The sequence below is a fragment of the Plectropomus leopardus genome, chromosome 4 (genome assembly GCF_008729295.1).
Source record: "Plectropomus leopardus isolate mb chromosome 4, YSFRI_Pleo_2.0, whole genome shotgun sequence".
NCBI lineage: Eukaryota > Metazoa > Chordata > Actinopteri > Perciformes > Serranidae > Plectropomus > Plectropomus leopardus.
The window spans coordinates 12,332,728-12,357,160 of NC_056466.1; the positions used below are offsets into that span (position 1 = coordinate 12,332,728).

At 36.7% G+C, this 24,433-nt stretch overlaps 2 protein-coding genes and 1 long non-coding RNA gene across 3 annotated transcripts; 1 reads left to right on the plus strand and 2 right to left on the minus strand.

The window, feature by feature from the left end:
* On the minus strand, positions 1-2,157 carry fabp2 (fatty acid binding protein 2, intestinal). Its single transcript, XM_042485584.1, has 4 exons — positions 2,017-2,157; positions 1,191-1,363; positions 876-983; positions 1-194 (listed from the first exon to the last, which is right to left on the minus strand). Exons 1-4 carry the CDS (start codon positions 2,081-2,083, stop codon positions 144-146), a joined length of 399 nt encoding a protein of 132 aa, XP_042341518.1. The 5' UTR covers positions 2,084-2,157; the 3' UTR covers positions 1-143.
* Positions 2,158-4,289: 2,132 nt separating this feature from the next.
* On the plus strand, positions 4,290-18,455 carry LOC121942369. Its single transcript, XR_006105801.1, has 4 exons — positions 4,290-4,512; positions 14,898-15,026; positions 17,959-18,049; positions 18,385-18,455. It is a non-coding gene; the product is annotated as an uncharacterized LOC121942369 (long non-coding RNA).
* Positions 6,552-24,055, minus strand: gucy1b1 (guanylate cyclase 1 soluble subunit beta 1). The gene is made up of 13 exons (XM_042485552.1): positions 23,952-24,055; positions 23,540-23,613; positions 21,189-21,289; positions 20,930-21,048; positions 19,563-19,760; positions 18,249-18,479; positions 17,947-18,063; positions 16,359-16,492; positions 14,869-15,066; positions 13,239-13,476; positions 11,554-11,694; positions 9,687-9,841; positions 6,552-7,902 (listed from the first exon to the last, which is right to left on the minus strand). Exons 1-13 carry the CDS (start codon positions 23,952-23,954, stop codon positions 7,758-7,760), a joined length of 1,854 nt encoding a protein of 617 aa, XP_042341486.1. The 5' UTR covers positions 23,955-24,055; the 3' UTR covers positions 6,552-7,757.
* Positions 24,056-24,433: the final 378 nt, after the last annotated feature.

Genomic DNA, 24,433 nt, shown 5'->3' on the forward strand with positions numbered 1-24,433 from the left:
TTTGTGTCATACACTTTATGGGCATTACAAGAAGTGCACTTTTTACAGGTTATGTTGGTACATGCGGTTGATAATTCAACACAATACTGTATGTAACCCTGAGGTGAAACATCTCACTCTTAAGTTTTGTTGTTCAGTTTGGTCTAACCCCTCTTGAAGATCCTCTTTGCGTCCACTCCTTCATAGTTGTAGCTCTGTTGATGAAAGATTACGTCAGAAACAGTTATTATATAACTTCATAGTTTACGCATCTGGCTGAATATACAATCCATATCCATACGTCGCTGCCTTGACTTGCCTACATATGAACATAATGTAATTCAGTATAAGGCAGAGATTTTGACTGATGTGTGTGTTGAAATCTTAGTGCAGTATCTACAGACAGGGTTCTTACAGCTTAAGGCAAGTTATATTTAAGACTTTTTAAAACATTTTTAATGTCACTCAGATTTAAATTTAAGACCACTTTTACAATAACTAAAACTGAAGGGAAAAAAACATGAACTGACATAAATGAATGCGTGTTAGGGATAATTTTACCCGTGTTTGTTGTAACATAGACAATGGCATTTTTGGTCAAGTAAAAAAGTCAGACGATCTTCAAATGTCAAACGTCTGAAAGAGATAATTTTTTCATAATATCCTACTTCATATGTCTGAGCATTTTTCAGACTTTTGAAAGATTGATATATGGCATTTTAATGTCAATTAAGGCCTTCATTTTTAGATGACTGAATTTGATACCTATAAAGATTTTTTAAGGATCCTGGGAACACTGTAGAAAAACAGCACCTTCAATGGTGACTTTCCAAGTTTTTGGTCTAAAATGAATATTGGTGCCCTAATTTTCATAGAAATACGTTAATCTACCCCACCTGTATGAGTTCATCTCCCTGGATGATTCTGGTTGTTGTCAGTTGCTTTCCGTTGTCCTTTCTGGTGAAGATACCCTTCAGCGTGTCTCCCTCCATGGTCCATGCGCCCTGTAGGGTGACACATCCATAACATGAATGCAGGGTGGGAAAAGTTTTGCAAAAGTTTGACAGTTTTATGGCTGCGACTGTTCATGGTAGTGAGTGAGAATCAACACATCAGCACAATAAAAGTCCACCTTGAGCTAATAGCCTTTTCTTGCAGCTCAGAGGTTCAAAGTCTGAAGTGAAAAAGTTGTCCCATTAGATGCCACTTACTGATAGTTCTGTTCCATCTGCAAGACTGTAGTCAAAGGTGACTCCCAGGTTGAAGTCTATTTCCAGGGTGCGGAAACTGCTGCTCTCCTTGACATGAAACTTGTCTCCAGTCTGTTCAAGGGTTATCTTGAGGTTGTCGTGAGCGGCCAGCTTCCTCTTCACCATGTTAATTCCTATCAATACACACATCGGAATATGTTCAACAGGCTTGTAACAATCAGAGGAAGTTTGTCAAGATCTAATTACTTTCCAAGCACAGGTAGTTCCTTCATTTGTGTATTTGTACAGGGTAAGTTTGTACAAAAGCTAATTTACAAACCATGCACCAGGTCATTGTGCCAACAAGTATTTTCACAAGAGATTTTAAATAGTGATGTGAGCCAAATAAATAAGTGACATGTGAATACTTTATCCTCCTTGACTTGAAGACTTGAGATGTGCTACCTTTTCAATTTTTTTTTCGAATAAAATGATCTGATTTTGGATTAAGCGCTCCTCTGAGAATCAACCTGTTTTTTTTCAACCATTTGTAGTAGTCTTTTATTCAGGTGTTTAAAAACTTAGGGTATAAGCTAATAACCTGACAGCACACCTAAAAAAAAACAACTTAAATTTGATCAGGTAAGTCATTTGCATGATTATCAGTTTGTTGACTTGAAACATCAGTGCTTTATCAGCTGGGTTATCAGATCTAAATACTACTATCTAAACACTCAGATAGCAGAGACACTTTTTAATCTCTTTAACAATGCATAAAATTCCCCATATTTAAGAAATATGCAACTCAGTCTCAGTCATTTCATCAGCTCAGTTTGACATCACTCACCCATTTTCTCCATGAATTTCTCATAGTTCTCATTGCGATCGATTTTCCAAGTGCCGTTGAAGGTCATGGTGGCTGTGAGTGAGGCTGAGCTGGGCAACTGCAGCAAGGAGGAGGGTGAAGAGTGTCTCACTCAAAGTCCGCTACTCCTTTTAAACCACACACCCTTTTATCTCGTCATCTAATCTCAATGCTGATGTGGCCGTGTAAAGCTCAGATTTTTTTCAAGGCAATATTTACTGCTGCAGCTGATTGGATAATGCGGTGGTCCTCCTGAACAGAATCATCCCACATCCAGTAAATCACATCATAATGCTGCAACATTGTTGAAGAGCAGAATGGTGTACATCCTGTTTGACCTGCATGTCTGTTTGTTAAGGGCGTTGGTCATAACTGAACCATGTGTCTAATTCAGAAAAGCAGTAACTCAGCATGCAGTTCATAAAAATATATTTAGAAATTTACCTTGAAACACAATTATGTTTTCAATATCTGATTTTTGGCCCCTCTATGTCAAACAAAAACAACACCAAAACTAAACAAACCTGTTGCAGCATGTGTGAATGCTACTTTTCTACTTCTTTAAATCTGACTCTCTCCACTGTAATTTTGCCAAACTTCTTATCACTCAGCCAAGATGTTACTGCACTACATGTTATTGCTTGTGCAAATACAAGAGTGATCAAAGTGTTTGATAATGCATTTCCAATACCTTTGAACTTATTCTGTCACACTAAACTGAATATTATGGCTTTATTGTCTTTCTGGATAAACACAAAGCTTATGCTAAAAATAGACTTGCCACAAACTAATTGTGACTTGCCGAAAACGTTCAATGAAAAAAATCTTAAATGGGTAGAGAGATAGGGCAGCAAGAAATGCACATAAGTATTTTTTAAACATCCCCACCAATTGTCACAAAGGGATAAATAAAACATGCACAAAATGCCAAATCTCTTTCTTATCTCAGTTTCCTCTCATCTTACTCTGTGGCTCCAGAGACCTTTGCCTGACCTTCACTTTCACCTCAACGCATCTGCCTCTTATCACACAAGACCTTTCTGCTATAACTGCAATGATGAAATTCAACAGCTTGAGACACACTGTACTTGATGGAGCCATGTTGAGGCTAATCTTTAACAAAATGTCACAATGTTTTATGCTAGTTGTAGTATCAGCTGAGGATAGGCCTAAATCAGGATGGGGAGCTGAAAGAGTGGTGCTTCCACCCTCATAACTAACAGGGGCTCTTAGGCAAGGCCATCTGTACCCATAAGATCAGACTGTGGTTGACTTGAGAACTATTACAGTTGCTTTTGCATCTCAAAAGCAGTTACCTGTTTGTCTTTGGGATACTTTTAAAGATTTTATGAGTACTTTTGTAGCTCTTCATGGCCAGGCTTCAGGTTACATTTTAACTCATTTTAACTGTCTGAGTATAATCAGGCAACAAAAAGCTGCCAGGATAAATCATGTTATCAACTGGATAATGTTATCAAGGTATTATTTGGTGCATACGTGCTTTTTATTCTCTCTCTCTCGCTCTCTCTCTCTCTCTCTCTATATATATATATATATGGCTTTGTCCATGCATATGGCATACATTTTGGCAACATTCTGTATTTTTGTTAAATTTTGGAATTTCCAGCACAGCTCCTACAATATGTCTAAAATGCACCATGTGAACAAAACTGTTACATTCATACTGCAAACCTTTTCCACCTGATGACGCCATTTACCATATTTGGCATATGAGGAAAATGCTATTTCCGCTAGGCGCACTGTCATGATCAGTATAGCAGTAAAATTATTGACATATCCCATTCTGCGAATATTTTTTTTTTTTAAAAAAAGTACTTTGCATGTAGTGCATTCACAATAATTATTGTTGTTCATCTAAAACACATGACAAAAATCTGGCATTTAAAAGGTTAAAATTCAGAAAATTCATGAATATTTGATATGTATGACTGATGCTGGTTAAAATAAAACAAAACTAAATGAAAGAAAAAAAAACAAATTAATGTGTGATAAGTTTTAAGTGTGTGTAATATTAAACCACACCCTAATAATATTTAAAGCTTTTGCAGCTTTTTTTTTTCTTTTTCCTTTTTTAAACACCTTTTATCACCTCAATGGCCATCACGGCTGATATTTTATTTTATTGTGGCAGGAAATGTACAGATACATTAATGCTATAATCAACATGCTGCAGCAATCAGCAACACCTGTATTTCCCAGTAACACCAATCAAGCTGCTTGTTGTCACAAATGCTGCATTCAGGGTCGCGTGCATTTTCCCAGTTGGAAACTGATTTTTTCCGATTAGTCCGACCCCACGTGAACTATCACCAGCGTTGTTGTGGCTAACTTGTTAGCAAACATGAAGCCAACACAAACAAACAAACAACATCCACTCATTCAGCGAGAGGAACAGCTCTTCATCCACACGGCGAAAAGAGTTTTGGAGACCCTGAAAATACCGTCAGAAAAACAAAGGTAAGCGTTTTTTCTGGATATTTTAAACGTCGAAGACGTATAATATTGTAGAGAAACTGGCCAGCGCTTTGACTTGTATGCGTATATAAAGTTGCATGAGAGGTACAAATGAAAAACCTTTAGCAGTGCTTAAATCGACCTACTGCACCTAACAACATGCTTGTAGCCTACTTGCGTATTTCCGTTTTAGTTTTACTCCTTTGCATCTGGGGACAAATATCCTACTTTTTGATCCCTTTTTTGTCAGTTTTAATGAGGCCAACCTACTTGTTACTTTGCAGATTAGATCATTAGTTAAGCTAACCCTTTGAAACCTGAGCAGATTGGCTTGATTTCTTTCAGAAACTTGGAAAGGATAAGCAAAGAAGAAATAACCAAAAAAATTAGACCGAAATTTGTGAAAAGCTAAAAGTACATGTGAATTTAAATAAACAATTAACAAGGAGTGTTGAAAGATTATGTAATTCTGCGCCATAATTTCTGATAGTCAGACATTTTTCCCCTAGACATTTTAACCTGACATCTTTAAAAATTAATTTTCTAAATCTATCATTTTTTTTGCAATTTGTGGATCATTTCTTATCAAGTTGTAAACTGTATTTCCTCCCATGTTTCTGAAAGAAATTTTCTCAGGGTTCAAAGGTTTAACATAACCTCATGGGAAAGCTGTAGCAGCACAAGAAAGGTGATGTTCATCCAGGTTTCAAAGGGTTAAAGGTCCAGAGTGAAGAATTTAGGGGCATGTATTGGCAGAAAGTAAATATTATATTCAGGCTTAAATACAGTATGTTTTCATTGGTTTAGAATCACCTGAAACTAAGAATTGTTGTGTTTTTTGACCTTCGAGTTATCTGTTTAGCCGATATCTGCATATGGAGCGGGTCCTTGTTCATGGAGTCGCTATGTCGTATCTAAAGTAGCCCAGAATGGACAAACTACCATGGTAGTTGCCTTTACACTGCCTATAGCAGTTAAAGTGATTTTAAATTATCCCCACCTCTACAACAGTAAAGTGATACACACATTAATCTATCACTAATTTTACCTCAACAAAGGTTCATTCTTTAGAATGAGTACTGTACTTTTGATAGGATACTTAGTAGTCTAAGTAGTCTATAGTGTGAGTCCAGTTTTCCCACTTTTACTTGCTTACAGTTTTGAATGCAGGACTTTAACTTGTAATATTATTTATTTTTTTTTACAATGTAGTACTTTTACTTAAGTAGCCTAAAACATCTGACCTCTACTAATGTCCATCATACATACTTGAAAAGGCTGCCAACAATGATAGCAGTTGAGACTAAGTCTTAGAGTAAATGTTTGTCTGTAAAATAATTTTGAGCTAAAAGAGGTTTAAAAGGGTCAATAAAATAATGAAATGAAGAAAAAAAGCTAATGGTTGCAAAAAAGCCATAAGTGGCCCTTTCCATATTTCAGTGCCATGATTCAAAGTGTTTTTATGCTGGTATACACACACACACACACACACACACACACACACACACATACAGGGTGTGTGTGTGTGTGTGTGTGTGTGTGTGTGTGTGTGTTTTATTGCATCAATTAAAAAGATAAAAAAAATCTACAAAACGACTGCATGCGTGCAAAACATCCCTTCAGTGAATTCAATGTAAACCAAAAAGAATACTTGAACATATGAGACTATGTGGTATACCACTTAAAAATAACTTCTCACATCTTTCAAGCAGAAAATGGTATCTTATCTCCCAACTTACACAAGTTTACACACAATTTGTGGCATTGCCATGTTATTTCATATATTCTAATCATGTTGTGATCCTCTGACTGGCCACCAGAGGGAGTTCTTTACTAAAGAATCTACTATTTATAATAAAGAGCTTGCACTGATGTCTCTCATGTTGCAACAGTGAAAGTAATGACCATAAATTACTTTCTTTGTTCATCTGTAAAGTTTAGTCTTTATAAGAGCCACAATGAGCAGGCTGAAAGCAAAGTTTCTGCTGCACAAAAGAAACATCAAGTAACCAACACTTCTTTAGACTGTTTTATTTGTTACCTCTCAACAGAAACATTGTTAAAATAAAACAATCATGTCTTACAAGCACAGAAATGCACTCGTACATAACAAGAGGCACCTACCTACTACACAGGAAGCTGCACGGTTGGAAAGGGTGTATGTAAATAATAATTCTGGAAAAATAGGGTGAAAAAAGTGTGCCATGTTATTTGTGTGAAATCAATCCAACACACACAGCACATAGTTTAGTTTATAGAGGTACAAACAGTAGTTTCACCTATAATACAGTTTACCTAGTTGCTAATTCTAATGAAAAAAAAAGAATAAATACCAAATAACACAATATTAACAATAAATATAGATCATTAAGAATATCTTGTTTTGTAGAACTGAAACTTTACTTAATATTATTTCATAGAAGTAGACAAAAAGTGAGTAAAGAGGTGCAATCAATAAAGTAGTGCTCATCTTTAATTATATAACTATTTTTATATTCAGTGTATATGTGATGATGCAGGTTAAACTTGTACCATTTGTGAGGTTTTCTTTTTTTCAATAAATCAATATGAAATAAATCTTTTAATAGTAATATATGACTCTACATAGAAAGAACTGGTGGACATAGTGATTCAAATCTATATAAATATAATAGCTATTATATCTAAATGTTTCATTCTTTTAAATGGTCTGATGGCATTGTAACATATTCAGTGTTTATCTCTCACGGCCAAAGAAAAATGGGTCCTTCAAATAGTGACAGTAATGTTTTGGCACAGATATCAATAATATATATATAAGTTCTTCAGAATTACATACTATAAATTCTCAATACAGAACAAATACAGTATGACAAAATTAGAAACCTAAAAGATTTAAGATGGACGGAAAATGTTTTTTTTATAAAAACCTTTTGTGATTTTCTGTAAAATGTGAGAATATTTTGTCCAAAACTGTATCAAACTTAAATATCACTAACCTCGACTATTCATGAAACACTTCACTGTTGTGTCTACTCTAAAAAATATAGTGAGGTCACGACGGAGACAAGCAGGGAGAGCAATGGTTCAAATTAACTTTTAAAAATATCTGTATGTCTTTAGTTAGAACATAGTTTTTTATTTCATCTTATCCATCTTTCTCCTGCCTCAAAATGTGCAACTATAAAGACATTTTGACTACACAGTACTGTACTAAAGCTTTAGATGACACTGACAGTGTTTTAGTGTTGAATCTGACCCGTTCAGCTTTAACTAACGGTGGCGGTCTCTGTGTCCGTGGGATTCCTGGACAGAAACCACACCTTCATCGGCTCCTTCTTTCCTTTCATGGTTATGGGGCCCCGGTACTCCAAATTAAACTGAAGGTCAGCATTCTCAGCAGACTGCAAACAACTGAAATACAACGTCAACGCCATCATAAATCACTTGCATCGCTCCAGCGGGGGCATTCTGTATTTTTTTTCTCACAAACTCTGTAATAACATGGATGTCCTAAATGGGTTTTTTAAAAAAATCATGTTTGTCTCATACACAATCATACACGTATCGTGAAATGCATTTGTGCTGAGTTCCAAATGGCAACTTAGATAGATAGAACTTAGATAGAATACATACAATACATAAAATACTTTACAAAAGGGAATATTGTACAAGAGGAACATAATTTTTAGAGATATGAGCAGTGATGGAACATTGAAACAGTATAAACATGAGTGAGTTTCAGAAAACGGAAACAGTATAACTGTTACAAATATTATGTGCATTGTATGGCAGGTACATGAATTATAATGGTGACCAATGAATTCTGTGTGAATTGGATCAGTCAGGGCTCCAGAGTGTGATCATTTTGCTTGCACTTTGTGACCAGCCGTGTGCAGTCGTCCATCTGTCAAGGACGACTAAACATTTTCATAAGTCACACTAGTCTGTATGTATGTAAGTGGCTGCAACTTATGATTATTTTCATCGTCGGCTGATTGAGCTGTCGATTAGTTTCTCAATTAATTGATTAGCTGTTTGGTCAAAAAAGTGTTAAAAAATTGTGAAAAAAGTTGATTAATGTTTCCCAAAGCCCAAGATGGCTTCCCGAAATGTATTGTTTCGTCCTCAACTCAAAGATATTCAGTTAACTCTCATTAAGGAGTAAAGAAACCAGAAAACATTCACTCTCAAGCAGCCAAAATCAGAGAATTTTGACTTTTTTTTCATAAAAATTTCTTAAACCACTTAATCAATTTCTAAATTAGTAGCAATTAATGTTATAGTACATAACTATTAAATTGATCTTTGTGACCCTAATGTTTGTAACTTAATATTTTTCCAACTGACCCACATTCTGCCAAGACTTGCCTTTACTCGACCTCTGATTGGCTCTAACCTCAAATGTTACTCATTGCTGAATGCAAGTGGGGGAAAAAAAAGGTGTGAAATCGCACCCTTTATGTCTCCTTGAGTGACTTCACAACCCAAAGACATGCCAGTAATTCAAAATGAAGAGAACTTTTGATTGATTTTTTTTTCTTTAATAGAAAGGCTGTGGTGCCCTTTACACCTGTCCTCGGCTCTGAAAGGTCCAGCTTGGACCTGACATCATCGGCAGAGGTAACCGCTTTACCACGTCTCCACTGTCCCAGTTAAATGCCTAAACCAGACCCAGTGTCTTCGCTACTTATAATAATGTATATAATGTATTAAGAAGTTACCAATCTGTTTTAAAAAAAAAAAAAAAAAAGGTTAACGCTTTTAGGTAAGGCGTGTTGAAAAATGGGGGTGATCCTAAACAAAAAAGTAGGGTGAACCAGTTAAACCAGTAACTTAGTCTCAGGTTCAGGACCTTAGTAGCCTAAAGGAACAAACTCCTCCTCTTCCTCTCTGTTTTGGCCTTAAGGCAGCGCTAATGCTTCCCTGACTGCAGCAGAAAAAAGACACTGTTGTTTGGGTGATTTAGATGTATTTTCTGATTGTCTCAGCCCTCGTCCTGCATCTGCTGGTGTAAATGTCTTGTGATAAAATAACTTGTCCTTTATTTCCAATACTGGTATTTTCTGGAGCTCCTTCAAACACATCTAACTTCTCTGTAGCTGGTGATAAAATTCAAACTTGACTTCAATAAAAAAGCAACAACAAATACACAGTGACAGGATCCTGTTGATATGAAATGAGATACTTTTGCTTACCGGTAAGTATATTCGGAGACATTTATTTTTCCTTTTTCACCAGTAGTTTCTGTGCGACTCGTGAGGTTGACCGTATTTCCAAAAAGGCAGTATCTGGGCATCCTCTGGCCAATCACCCCAGTCACCACTTCTCCTGTGTGGATCCCAATAGTAATCTGGAAAGGGGACAATGAAAAAGGGCAGTCTTTATACAATCTACTTCGATTACACTGCATGTTATAATTTCACTCAAGTTAATAAATATGCCACAGTTATCTCTATTTCTTGTCACATACTGGCGAAACCAAGCTTAATATTTATTACGAGATATACACAGCTCTGATCATTAGTTATCTGCTTTAAATTATTACTCAAAGCAGCATGGGATTTATCTGCTGAAAAGCTAAACAACAAAAAATACACAGTTTGAGTCTAACAAAAACTACTCCAGCATTGGGATAAACCTGATAAAATATTAAAGCAAGAAGGTAAATTATTTGTACTCCACAGAGAGAGAAAATACATTTAAAAAATGCAAGCAGCTTAATGCTTTTCTTAGATTGTTGGCACAAATTCTTAAAGCTATCGACTGAAAAGGTGCAACATGTAGTGGGTGGATAAAGGCTGACTGTGAAATCACTCCATGTACAAAATTAGATGTATATTTATATATATTTTTTACGTTTGCAATAGACTAGTTGTAAAAAAAAGTAGCCCCTGGCAATGTACAGACTAATATTTACACTTGAACTTGCAGGCACTTCAGTGCTTGTTGTCTTCAGAGCATGAACACTCTGAGTGTCTGAGACAAATGAGAATCTATTTTTAGACATGGGATCGTGAGATGATTTGAGTCTGTTTCTGCTACTAAACCGGACTCCTCTTCTGCCGGTGCCATGTCCCAAAATAAACAGCCTTTTGTTAACCAGACATGATTTTCCAGAGTTAAGTCTCAACAGTCATTGATACAATAACAATCTCCAACAGTCAGTTAAACAAAAGTCTGCTGTTTTTTATCCAACTTTTCATGGTGCATTACTTCAGCGTGGAAATATGTCCACATGTACAGATACAATTACACTAAAATCAATCAGGAAATCCATGAGGGTAGACTGTTGGTCATATTAGGTTGCATGCCAGATAGCAGGTCTGTCACTCAGTATTTTAATATTCACAGCAATATTAGAAAATTAAGCTCCAAAATGCCTGTGCCAAAATAACAGATGCATTGCTAAAAACAAACTGCTAAAAAATAAATGTGTGAAGGAAAACAGTCTGAGAGTCCCGACAGACACACAGCATTCAGGGATGTTGGAGAAACCTCAAAATATTGACACACACACAAAAATCTAAAATTTTTGTCATGAAGTTTTTGTAAGGATGAACAATTAATTTAAATATTTGTGTCACCCTTTTGTGTCACAACAAACCATTTAAACAATTTGTTGGACAGAGATACAAATCATTTTACATATGTAAGGGAACATGCATTTTTTGTGCAGACCTCAGTAAGATTAACATTACCTTATTTTTTCTTCTTTTTTACATTTTTTTCTGAGAAACTAAAATACATAATAACCATTCCCACTAAAATCCCAACTCATATTGCAACCACAAGATCTTTCAAAATAACCGCAATACAGTTTTTTGTTGGGTTTTTTTTGCATATAGTGCAGCCCTAGATTTGGCCAAAAGGTGTCAGTCCATGATTTTATATTAAAAAATTATAAAGAATCATGTACTATGTTTTTTGTTTGTAGTCTAGCTTGTGTAAAATATATACAAATAACAGTATTTTGTATTTGAGCAATTTGGCAGTTTATCATATTTAAAATTGGTAGCCATATAATGCAGAAAATATTTCTGGAAGCTAATAATTTTATCACACCTGCACTGGTTGATCATCCACTTTGACTTGTCCGGCAATCTCCATCATGTCCAGAGCGAGGTGGCAGATTGACTTGGCGTGGTGTGTGCACGGCTCTGGTAGGCCGCTCACTGTCATGTACTTATCACCCACCGTTTCCACCTGTATAAAGACAAACCTTTTGTCATTCCTCTCATGGATTATATCATACCCTTTTTTCTTCTTTGCTTTACTTTTACTTCATGTGAAATCAGCTGCTCAAACTGCTCTACAGAGTTTTTTTTAAAGCACTGTGTGGCTAGAAATAAACTGAAACACCCTGAAATAAACACTTAAACACTTACATCAGCTTTAAGACATTCAGGGCCTCTTTGAGCCCTGCTAAAACCCGAGGACCACCAAGCCATTGAGCTTGTAGAGTAAATATTACTTCTTTTGGTGACCCAGTGCCTGAAGTCGATCCCCTGGAAGTGCCGAGGTCTGTTTGACTTCTTAAAGTGCATTCTTGTCTGAAAGCCTGGAGTGTAAATCTGCTGTGCGAGGCCTATAAAATGGTGCAGTCCCTCTGTAAAACTACACCATGTTTAGAAGTTAGTGCTATTCTTCTTATGGTGAAAAACTCAAGTCAGCTGATAGAAATACTCTTTTAACGACTCGTATGTGCATCATTGCATAACGTTATTCACCAGGAGAGTTGGTGTGCTTCACTGGTGCATTTAGGCTTAAGACCCATCAAAGAACACTGAGATAACCCAGGGGATGTTCTGAGTATATGGGTACATTTTCTGTTGCAGAACTAAGAAAATGACAATAAAATAAAGCTCATTTGGGTAAGAAAAAAGAAAACAAAATATTCTGTTGTGCATCAAAATCAGGCTCTCAATTATTGCTCATGGAGCAGCCTCAGACTAAGTACCCTATGACATCACAAAATTGGGATTTACTTCTCTGGTTTCTGGCTTTGAGAGAGTAACTCGTCTTTACAAATGTTGATAGAAATTTACTAGACAATGGAAATAACTTATTGGTTTTCTTAATTTTTTGAGGTTTTCCTCTTTAAAGGAATACTTGAAATTGTGTAAAAAAAAAAAAAAAAAAAAAAAAAGCACACAACAGCAAAAATACATTACAATTAGAGTTACAAACTGTTACGCAACTCGTGCAGTGTAATCCAAGTCTCAATTATCCAGTCGTATGCTCAGTAGGTTTTGATTAAAGCTCATTTTTAAATATGAACATTTTAGCAAAATGAATGTGCTTGGGAAGTACTGAGCACCAACCACTCCTAAAATAAATGAGATTTTAATAATTCTAGTTGCATGAGGTTTTATCAAAACATATGTTTACGTAATTTTGCTGTTGTTAAATGTGGTCCCTATTCAATCAAAATGTTTGCCATTTCCATGGAGTCATGGTAAATTTGAAGGTAACACGACATTACTTATTTTTATTTATCTTATATATTATCCAAGTTAGTTTCGTTGGGATTAACAATCTCTTTTTCAAGTGAGGCTGAAGCAGCAGCATAGAAAAGCAAAAAGTAATTTTGGCAGTGAAGTACTCCTTTAAAAGCCCTCTTGTTCATAATTTTAGTTTGTAGCCTTGTAGTTGTTTTTGTAATCTTTAATTATTATTATCTCTTTGCTGCATGGATCAGTGTACACAAATGCATGATATACTGTTTTGTGAAATTTCTAGCTTCTAACCTTGTATACATAAGGGTTGTTCCGAGAGTCCGTCAAGATGTCAAAACGTGTGTAAACATCGTTGAGCAGATTGACTATCTTGATGGCTCCCTCAGCCGAGGCATGCTTGCTGCAGAAGGCATTGAATCCCACAATGCCACTAAAGAGGATGGTCACGTTGTCGTAGCGTTTTGCCGGGACGGGCCGTTTGTGGCGCAGCTCATTGGCAACAGATGGCGGCAAAACAGAATAGAGCAATCTGTTAGGGAAGAAGAGAAATGAGCATTTTGAGCGAGGTGTATTTATGGTCCACTCGAGCAGCAGAGTAATGGGCTCAGGCTGCCAGACTGAAGTCCATCCCGTGGATCAGCATTTTATGTGCTCACCCACCACCTTTTGGCCATTTTGCTATGCAAGCTGCTCGGAGATGGGAGGGTGGTGTTTCTATGGTAACTGGTTGGATCATGGCTGCCTGTTAAAAGCAAAATACCTTCCATGATGCATCATATTTTGAGGACACATGGTGCACACAGGACATAAAATGGTCACCACACAAAAGAAATTGAGTATATTTACCAAGAAGAAGACTTTGCATATTTCTCTTTTAACAATCAACATACATGTATTTTTCTCTTAGTAAGGTGCATGCCTGAAGAGCAGCAAAAACAGCACAAATGTATGTTTTCATTATCATCATTATAAACTAGGCACACAGTGCAGCAGCAGTTCCCTTAAATATTTAGAGAGGAGCCGTGAATTCTAATGAACGTTTCAAGGCCCAAGGTGCTGTGAGACTGGAGAATGGTGAGAATAATAATATAGGGATCCAAGAGGCAGTGTGGAAGTCTTTTTCTATAAGAAGATCGGGCTTCTACAGTCTTAATAAAGACCATGCTACACCTCCGTGCTCCTCTTCAGCTGTCACCCACTGCTGTGCCAAATTACTATGACAGGCCCTCTTCTGAAAGCCGGAGTCAAAACCAACTGTCTTCACCATAACAAGCACTGAAGAGCAGCACAGGCAAACCTAGACTTGCATACAACAATAGATTCTGACCCGAGATTGTCCGAATGTCATGTAGCCTCAACATAACTGTGTGGGAGTAACACCTGTTAGTGTCCTACTGTTTCTTGTCTCACGTTTGTCTTTTTGAAAGAATGACAGCACTGTTATTGCAGTAAGTTTGAGGCTGACTCACGAACTACAGACAGTGGCAGAGTTTTGTTATATAACCCGTTCTTATTTCCAGGTCGTCAAATACTGCAGCTTGGTAGTGACCCTCGGCGTCTGTTACTGACGCACAAGACACAAGACTCTGATGTTTGTATGAGAGACACCAGGCTTTAAACTAACACCAATGTGAACCCAACCGTAGCAATATTAGAAACTCGCCGTCACCTCAGAATTATAGGGTTCTATCTGACATTTATGTCAAAATTCGGTCATTTATATATTCTTATTCTGTGAAAATTTGTCAACCTTATGTGAGGTTGTTTAAGTCATCTGCATTTTTTGACTATTTATTTAAAAAACAAAAAGGTTCATCTTATTATTGCTACTCTGAATTAAAGACTCTGAAGCTCAATATCTCAAAACTGCTCAGAACGAAAAGCTGAAGCTACAGTTAACACCTGAGATAAAACGTCTAACCTGTCTGTCTTTTTCTTCTCGTCCTCCAGGGCCCTGAGTGTGTGCTGCAGACGATCGGTCAAGATTTCCAGCTCTTGGGTCAGCTTGTATTCCTCACGAAACTGCTCACCCAGCAGCACCAGGTCACGCGTGGCGTCATGTAGCGGAATGTCACTCAGGTAAAGCCCCCTTCGTGTGAGATCATCCAGGTTCATAACACTAAAAAAAAAAAAAAAAATAGAAAAGAGAAAAAAGTGGGATACACAATGGTTACTGCTGGTGTTCACTTTATTTTCACAGCGAAATGGCAGAATATATCTAACATGTGTCTGTGGGTGGACCGAAAACTTTGTTTTTCTTGGTCATGCTTAACTCAGAGATCAGTGTAAATTATGCAGAACATAAAATATCAACCACTAGTAATGACATCAGCATCATCCTTTCAGGGCCAAGCACACTGATAAATGTTCGTCTTGTTAAGGTGGACGCCAGACTCGGTTGTAGGAGTCTTATCTGGTCAAGGGAATAAGCGTGCTTTTATGCTTCAACCCATTATTTCCTGTCAGGCAGCAACCTTTTGTGAAAACACAGACCTTATTCTCTGCAAAGTGTCTTCGATCTGTGAGGACAAGATCTCTTGAACCGTGCTGTCCTGCATCCAATATTTCACTAGAAATGTCTGATTGGTTATAGAAGGGCCACAGAGGCTAATGGAGGTCATGACAGAAGAGCCGCTGCAATTACAGCTTTCTCTGTTTCTGTTTTTTTTTTTCTCTGACAGTGTACCAATACATGAAAGCAATATATAAATTGAAATAATTGTTTGAATGTGTCACTGCATGGAATATATTATTGTATGGCCCTTCCTAAAATACAAGTGGAACAGAAAAATGTGTGCATCAGTATAGTTTATATTGTCGATCAATCATTTTCTTGGAATCATTATCTGCAGTTACAGCATCTACATGAATTGAATATAATAAATACTAAAAATATACAGTTTAAGGACAAGACTTGTTGTCAACAGATCTCTTTTAAAGGATGAAAACCAACAATGAATTCATCTTGTAAGTGTTTGTTACACCAAAGCCTGATATAGCGTTTAATTTAAGTCGTCAGCCCGAAGGTCATTTGTTCCCACTGAATGTCATAAACAGAGAAGAGAAAGAAAATTATTGCAAATAAACAACACATTGCAGGTAACCTCCCTGCATATTATCAATATAGTGGTAGTAAGAAAACAAATCCGTTGCAGCTAATTGTAACAACTTCTGGGTTTCACTTAGAATTCTGGTTCGTGTGCATATCAGGGTTTTATTTTTATATGCACAGAACAGCAATGGCATTCACCAAAAATAAATCACCACCTTTGAATTTTGAATTCCTGGACTTTAATTTTTGCCAGAAATCAGTGTGTTCCCATTCAGAGGGTATAAGAGAATCTGTGTTTTTGGTTTTTTGGTGCACGTGTAGTCAGTCTGTGCCTCTGTCAGCACAGACTGTGGGTTTACCTGGGTGAGCAAAGAAAAAGGATGTTCTCCGCCTCTGGCAAGTAAATCATCTGTCCTTTCAATCTCAGACAGCTGATCTCCACCCCCGTCAGCTCATCCTCATTCTCTACAGTCTCCACATTCAGCAGGCCCTCCTGTCAGGATTACATCACACTTATGAATATTGCATTATATGTTCTTCTCTAAATCTGCTTCAAAACTGGGCACCAGTTCAGCTCACTCTTTATTTTTAAATCTGTAGGTTTCTTTTGCCTGAAGTGTCACATGCATAGTCTACCGTTGGAGGGTATTGATCCAGATTATATGTGTGAATACAAAAAATACCAACTTTTAAGTAGCATCCAAGGAGTTGCAGCGCTTTGAGACCAGTCTCTTCACAATCAGTAAAATCTGCTTTAAGGCACAGCAGCTGTTATTTTAACACCTATTCGTTTCCTCCTTGAGTCTCCACTTGATTAATGACATTTGCTTCACCTTTCTCTTCTATTGCTTCCCTGGATTATTTTTCTTGAATGTAAAAGTCTTTTTTTTCTCCAGGAAATTTACAGCAATTCACTCTTTGATTTGTTCACGAATCTACAATATAAAATACTACAAATCACTTTCTTTAATTGATTAATTGTTGACATGTTCAGTAATTCCTGTGTCTAAACAATGTAATTATCATTAACAGTGTTGACGAAACCCAGGGACTCAAAGTGTTATGCAGCTGCTAAAAACATCAGTGAGCTCATCAATATTGATACATAAGACTACAAACACATTCTGTCATGGACAATCAAACCCTGTTTTTATCATTTAGACTTGGATGTTAGAAAACCAGAACTACTTTGTTGATTCTCGGTGGGAGATTGGGAGATCCTTGGATGGAAATTGAACCACATTAGAAAAAAGCATTATGCTACAAAATAAAACACAATATATTCATATAAATATAAAATATAACAGAGATACGTTGCATAAGAAATACATGAAAATATGTGTATCATACTACAAGTATGCTAAATATAAAAGCAAAAGTATAATGGGTATTTTAGTACAGTGTTGCACAGTTGAATTATTATCGCATAATAATGTAGAGAGCTTCAAGTCATTGCATAGACACTGTGTGTCATGTGGAGTGGCAATGTACGATAATTGTCTTAAAAATATCATGGTTTTATAGTATATAGTATGTCATTATTGTTATTATCAGTTATATAGACCTTTTAAAGGAATGAAAACACAAGTTTTTTTTTGTTGAAAGAACACTAAACTTAAAACCTTTTTTAATGAAAGATTGGTGACATTCTCCATTGAGTTGCATTTTTTAAATATTGTTGATAAGCAAATGTACGTGGTATGATAACCAGCAATTTTCATTCCATAGTGTGCCCTGAAACTGGTGTACTGCTGCAACCCCTCTTGTGAGAGGGTCTGTTTTGCTTTTTGTCTTTTGGAAATGTATGGCTATATAAGAAAAGTATTTATGTGATTGGCCAAACAATATAATTCCATTAATGATCTCACTGACCTAAAATCTATTTTCATAGACTGGCCACAGTATTGGTGTGATTGTGACTTAAACTAAACTGTAAGTCATATCTACCTTGCTTCGCAGAACGAAGACGGTGTTGATGTGGGAGAGGATGCCATGAAAGCTGAAGTCAATGTGAGGACGGACCAAAGAAAAAACAGAAGGGAGGATACAGGTACCGGGCTGGAGCTGTGGGAAAAAATAAAATATGTCGGCATGAGATTAGAAATTATTGCTTTGCTATTTATATAATTACTGCTGCACTCTTGTCATATAAGACAGAGACAAATACATGACAACCTATATTAAGTACTAACTTGATGAAAGTGTTGCATGTAAAACAGATATTTACATAACTGGATGTGAATGCACACCTGAGGAAGGACTCGATAAATGGCATTCCCGCACTGTGTGAGCATCAGGTCTTTGTCAAACATGAGGTGGAACGGGAAGGCCTTGCAAAATGTATATGGGCTGATGCGAGTCTCTTGTGTGCCATTTTCCTCAAAGCCATCCAGGTCCTCATAGAACGCCTCTTCCTCTGAGTCCTTCTCCTCAATCAGAAACTTGATGTGGTCGCACTCTTCGCTTTTGGGTTGGATCATCTGATCAAATGAAGTTACATAATGGATTGAATATCAATTATTTTTGCTGTAAAACTGCATAATTAAGTTAAACTTGCTCATATTGTGGCACCTGGTTACAGCAATAAAATGTTTTAAATTAAATAATTGCCCCATGCAATATTAGCGCCATTAATATCATTCTGTTAATGATGTCACTGACCTGAAGTCTGTTTTCATAGAATTAAGTCAGTGTAAAATGACATTATTCACTGGGTTTATGGGTATGAGGCATACTGACGTCAAGCTGCTGTCTCTGCACCCTGTTGCCACAGCAACAGTGGCTAATATTTCCAGAAATTGGGTGTCACATTTGGAGCGTCTGCCATTTTCTGTTCTTTCATTACACACACACACACACAATTGCTGAAACATATTATCCTGTCTGTACAATATGATTAGGTTTGGGAGAAAATGTCGCTCGCGTATGAAACGGAAGAGACAACTTCAGCCAAAGTACAGGGGGTGTCTTAGGAAAATAACAAGCTGCAGTTACCAGTGCAGATTGCAGGCTGTAATTTGTGGGATACGCATTAACATGCAAATAAAAACAACAGTTTATGATATTTATTCTATTTTGGGCAAAATATGATTAACATGGTCAACTAAATGATCCAAAATTAAAAAATATCTCTCTTCAGGATGAATTATGTAATAAAAGTGCAGTCAAATTTAAATTCAGCCACAGTTTGACAAAGTTAAAATAAGACTCGGGAAGAAAAAAACTCCCTGAAAGACACCCAAGCTCGAGACTCTTTAACTTAGATCTAAAAATATCCTCTGACTCACAGACATATCCAAAAACTCACTGCTGAACTGCAGTTGCAGCCCTGTTTCCGTTTGGGTGTTTTGAAACTTTGTGTTGTTTAATCTTCACATTATAACCTCTTTAGTTATATTTTGAGAGAAAACATTTCAGGGACCTTATTGGGCCTTATTGAAAGTTAGACAAAAAAATAATAGCAGAACAGGGAAACACAAAAAGTCATTTTCATTCATCATTAGTAGCTAATTGAGTAATTAGAGCTGTGGGTCCAAAAAAGATACAAAAACAGCAAAGCAGACCTTCATCTCTATCTCTGTTCCATGGATCTGTTGGGCGACGGTTTTAATGATGCCAATCACAATGTCTTGCAGGCCTTCTCTTTCCGAGTAGTAGTGGAGAATCAGATTGTTCCCCTTCTCTGCATCGGTGCAGCGGAACGAGGGAGCCCTCATGCCCGGATAAATGGTACCCAAGTGGTCATGTAGAGCATCCAGATTCTGAAAATTAAGATGAAAGATAAAATATGCAAAATTCAGTCAGAGAACAGTTAATTAAAACCTGGCTGAGGTGTAATCAATTAGATGATGATACGGTACATTATACATTAATCATTAAACAAGGAAACAAAAACGAGTGTTCATTGAAGCTGTGGAGTCTATGATATCCTGACCCTTATTGAGAACGGGTCAAAAATGCTGGATACTGCAATCCCCATAATGCAACACTATAGCATCTTTCATTAGACCCTCTTTGCCCAGTAAATGTTCATGTCTTTCAAAATGCAACAGCCTGAGCTATTAACGAAGTCTTTCTGAGAAAAATTTAAAGTCTCAACCCTAAACTGAGACGACCCTGATGACATTGCCATGACATCATCAGGGGTATATTCTCCCGAGCCACAGAAAACATTATAGACCGAATCATCGTGACGTCTTGCAACAACAATCACTTCTGGGAAGACAAGTGGCAGTTGTTTTGAATTGCGAAGATATGTGAAATTGGCAAACCTCTTTATCTCTGTTGTCACTTTCAGTCGTAACGTTAACGTTTAAATAGTTAAACACGATGGTCCGACATATCTGACGCTGTGGTGTGCTTTTTCATGTACTGTGTTGCTTTGCTAGTGTCTTTGATAAACCACATCTACGGGCACGTAGGCAAAGCAATGAAGTGCTGTGGACAGGGGCCACAGCAAAATGTATTTTAGCCACCTAAAAAAAAACACCATCTAATTGTACGTTATATATATGAAATATTTTCACTGTTTATCTTACACACAAAACTCATCAAGCATTAGAGCAGCAACTCCCATGTTGTGCAGAGTGAAATGACTTTAATTGTCACGGAGTCTGGTGGCTTTGAGATAATTGTTTAAGTTCCCTGTTGGTAAGGCTGCCTGAGGTAAAGCAGTGAAAATAGTCTAAACATAGCGTACATATAAACTGGTATGTTATGTACTGGGGGTTTTACACAGAAGTTATTATAAACATACAGGATGATGTGGTCAATACAAATGTTTTAACTGACAGCTGTGCTTCTGGTAATGAGAAAAAAAGGACATTCATGTGTAAAGTCAGTAGTACCTCTTTAAACATTGCAATTTTATAAAGGAATTGTTGTAATATTACCATCCAGCAGCCCTACATTCAGAGAGGAGAGAGCTTACCTGCAGGAATTCCCGAACATTTGATCCCAACACTCGTAAGATGGTATCATAACCCGACTCTTGGCAAAATTCAAAAAACATCTTCCCAAACATCTGCAAGATGTCTCCTGCATCGATCTCTGAAATACAGAAAGGATCTTATCAGTATCTCAGACTGCAAAAATTCTAATTTTTCATCACTATTAATTATGTTATGATACACCAAATACAGTATAGTGCCATTTTTATTCTAGTAATTAAGAAAACGGATGTCACTTACTGAGAACTTTACTTGCAGCTGCAACAAGATCGTATGTTTTTCCATCTTCATATATGATTCTAACAAGGAACTGACCCTCAATATCCAGCTGAGCCTCCCTCCTGAAAACAAAGTGAAACCATCAATCAGGAGCAAATGTCACAGCAAATATAGCAGATATAAACTATACAGGCAACCAAAAGCTTTGCCTTTCTATTTTCACTCAAATTACAGAGGGACTTGTGTTTACAGCAGTATTACAATAACCAATTGTTTGTGGCCAGACAGTGTGAGCTGTCTTTATTTGTATTACAGTAACAAAAACAGCAGATAATCTATAGGAGGTCCTTTGGTAATAAGTGCGGCTCCAAGCTCAGAGCGCACTTCACTATTTATACCCAATCTGTACAAAATTGTCAAAAAACTTAATGAGGCTCTGATTAGCACTGTTTAACTACAAAAACAGTCATGATTTACAAGCCTGAGAAGCAGCCGCCATTTTATCACAATGTGTAACAGCTGAAAAAACATACCAAAGCTTGAAAGCTTTAGTTAAGAAAATAAGAGTTTATTTTTAAATGACTCTGCTCATCAAAGGTCTGAAAACAGACCAAAAATGATACATTGTGCATTAAATAACAATGAGTTACATTTGCAGAGATGATGAAAGAGATGTTTTTTAGGGTGGCTGAAGAATGACCACTTTCTTTAAAAACATTTACACAAGGCAGCTGCTGCTGTGTTTTTTCCTAATTCTTCGTTTTTAGGCAGGGTCACAACTAGGACAGTTTGATCCAAACATTTCAACATGCAGAAAAACTGACATATTAACATTATAGTGGAGGACATTCATGCTATGCATGTGTGTTATTGGATTGGGGTGTACCAAATTCTCTCTCTGTATGATACTGAAGCTACAAGTTTGCAAAATGCAGTTAAGATACAGCCTGACAATGTTGGAACATAAGTTTAGTAAGTTTACTTAAGTTCAGTTTTGAGGCAGGGTCGTAGCTACCGTTAAAGTCATTCTCTGTTTATTTTTTCAAGGAATTTAGGTTTTTTGGCAACTTGCAGCAGGGAGTACATCCTGCATTGGTTAATATTGTATCCCACAAAGAAAGAATAAATAAAGAATTCATTGTTTCCCCACCCAAATTTTTCATAGTCTGCAGAGTCTCTGACTAGTGAAAACTGTGTCTCCCAGTTTGGTGATTTTTACAATTTCAGATCAACTTAATAATTAACTGTTATTTAATTGCAGTTAGCGATTCTAATTCAGTACACTTTTGCTAAAATTCAGCAAATATCTCCTCACGGTCCGAAAGCTGTCTGTGCTATATTTGTGCTGAAGGTGCTCATACACAAATATGGCTTTGTCAATAGGAAAAAGTATTCTAATAGTATTCAAGCCAAATATACAACAGGTGGCGTTCATGCTTGTGCACACGTTAGGGAAAATGCCATGGATGTATTAAGAGAGACAGTGGGAGTGAGAAGGATAGAAAAACTGAGAGTCTGAAAGAGCATTGACGGGAGGGGTGTATTTTTTTGGGTTTTAAGTTCAAACATCAATAACCATTTTCCAGAATTGTCTCCACCTTTAATGAGTTGGTAAAATTCTCCACCTTCTTATGCTTTTTTTCTTAGCTATTGAAAAGTTTATGTTTTGGAAAGGCATGTTGGAAAATAAAAGTTATTATAACTACACTTTTAAACTAACAAATAAAATATTTTCAAAATACCAAATTATCAAAAAAGTATTTGCGACTTCATTTTAGGAGTTGAGTTACTTTTTCCAGAAGATGGTGGGGCTCAGAGGAAACAGCTGTATTTTTTACTCCATTAGTATTAGTTAGAAATAACTTTTTTTAGTATGCAAAACATGTTGACATCTTGTAAAATTTGACATTTCCTTAAACTAAACTACCCAAAGTATACAAAGCCACAGAAATAAGTTCCACCTTGATCCACTAAAAAAATATAAAATGTTTCTTACATTAATGCATAGTAATAAATATAGCAACACTCACATGCACCATTTTCTGTAGAATGATTTTTGAATAATGAACTTTTTTTTTTTTTTAATTCTTGGATAGTCTGTAAGTACATTTTGCTGACCATATTTTCTGGTTTGAATCTCTGGCTTGAATTTGAAATGTACAATTTACCAACTTTATCTGAGCTTCAGTTTACAGAGGGTGGAGGTTAAACATTACAATAAAGGCAAATGTCTGTCCCAGCTGACGGGGTGTCAGCTGTAGGTGAGCTGGCTGTACAATAGCCCTGTCTTGTGTCCTTGTGGTCTGGATGTCCACACTGCAATCAATAAGACCAACAGGGACGAACAGTAAACACACGATCCACAAACTCACTTGATGTCTTCCCACACTTCCGGGCCGTAATTCCTTAAAACGAGCAGCTCCAGGGCGTGATTCACGAAACCATACTGCAAATTTATAATTAAAAAAAAACATAGAACGTGACTATTATTGCATTAAAACAGACACATTTTAATGAAACATACCTACCGATAGCCTATAAAGCGTGTTTTGATATTAAATATGATATGCTCAGAACATCCTATGAAGTTAAAATACATGCATATTCTGTTCAACAGTTATTATGCACAGTTCACTATAATCAGGGAAATTATTGTGTAACAGCAACATAGCGGTCTCCTACAGGAAATGTCAGACGCAAATGGGCTGACGTTACACCACATCGCGCGACATATAGATTGTTTAACCAGCATTTATTCAAAATATAAAATCATAATGAACGTACCATGGTGACAGCAGCTCTTGTTTTTCCTTATTTTTAAGCAAAATCCCTTGCTTCTGTCTCAGCCTTCATCGTTTGGTACAGATGCTGAGTGTCTCTGCGTCCATTCCCCCTTTTTCCCTCAGCTAGTAACTGACAGCGAGTCTGTCCAATAGCAGCTCAGAGGGTGTCTTACGTAAGCCTTCCATGACCAATGAGAGCGCAGCTGCGTTGTCCAACTGATGCTGGTGAGGCTGAAATCACCGCAGGCAGCTACCCAGTTTCTCACATTTAACATCATGTTTGACGCTGTGAACTTTTATAGGGTATCTGCGTATTGTAACACAAACATAAGCTCAAGATATCTTTATAAATGTAAAGCAAAACAGTCATTTTTTTCTAAAAAAAAAAAAAAAAAAAAAGTCACTTTTCATGGACGAGGTTTTTTTTTTCTAAAACGATAAGATATCTTATTCTTAAGAAGTACTCTAGTACTTTACTTACAC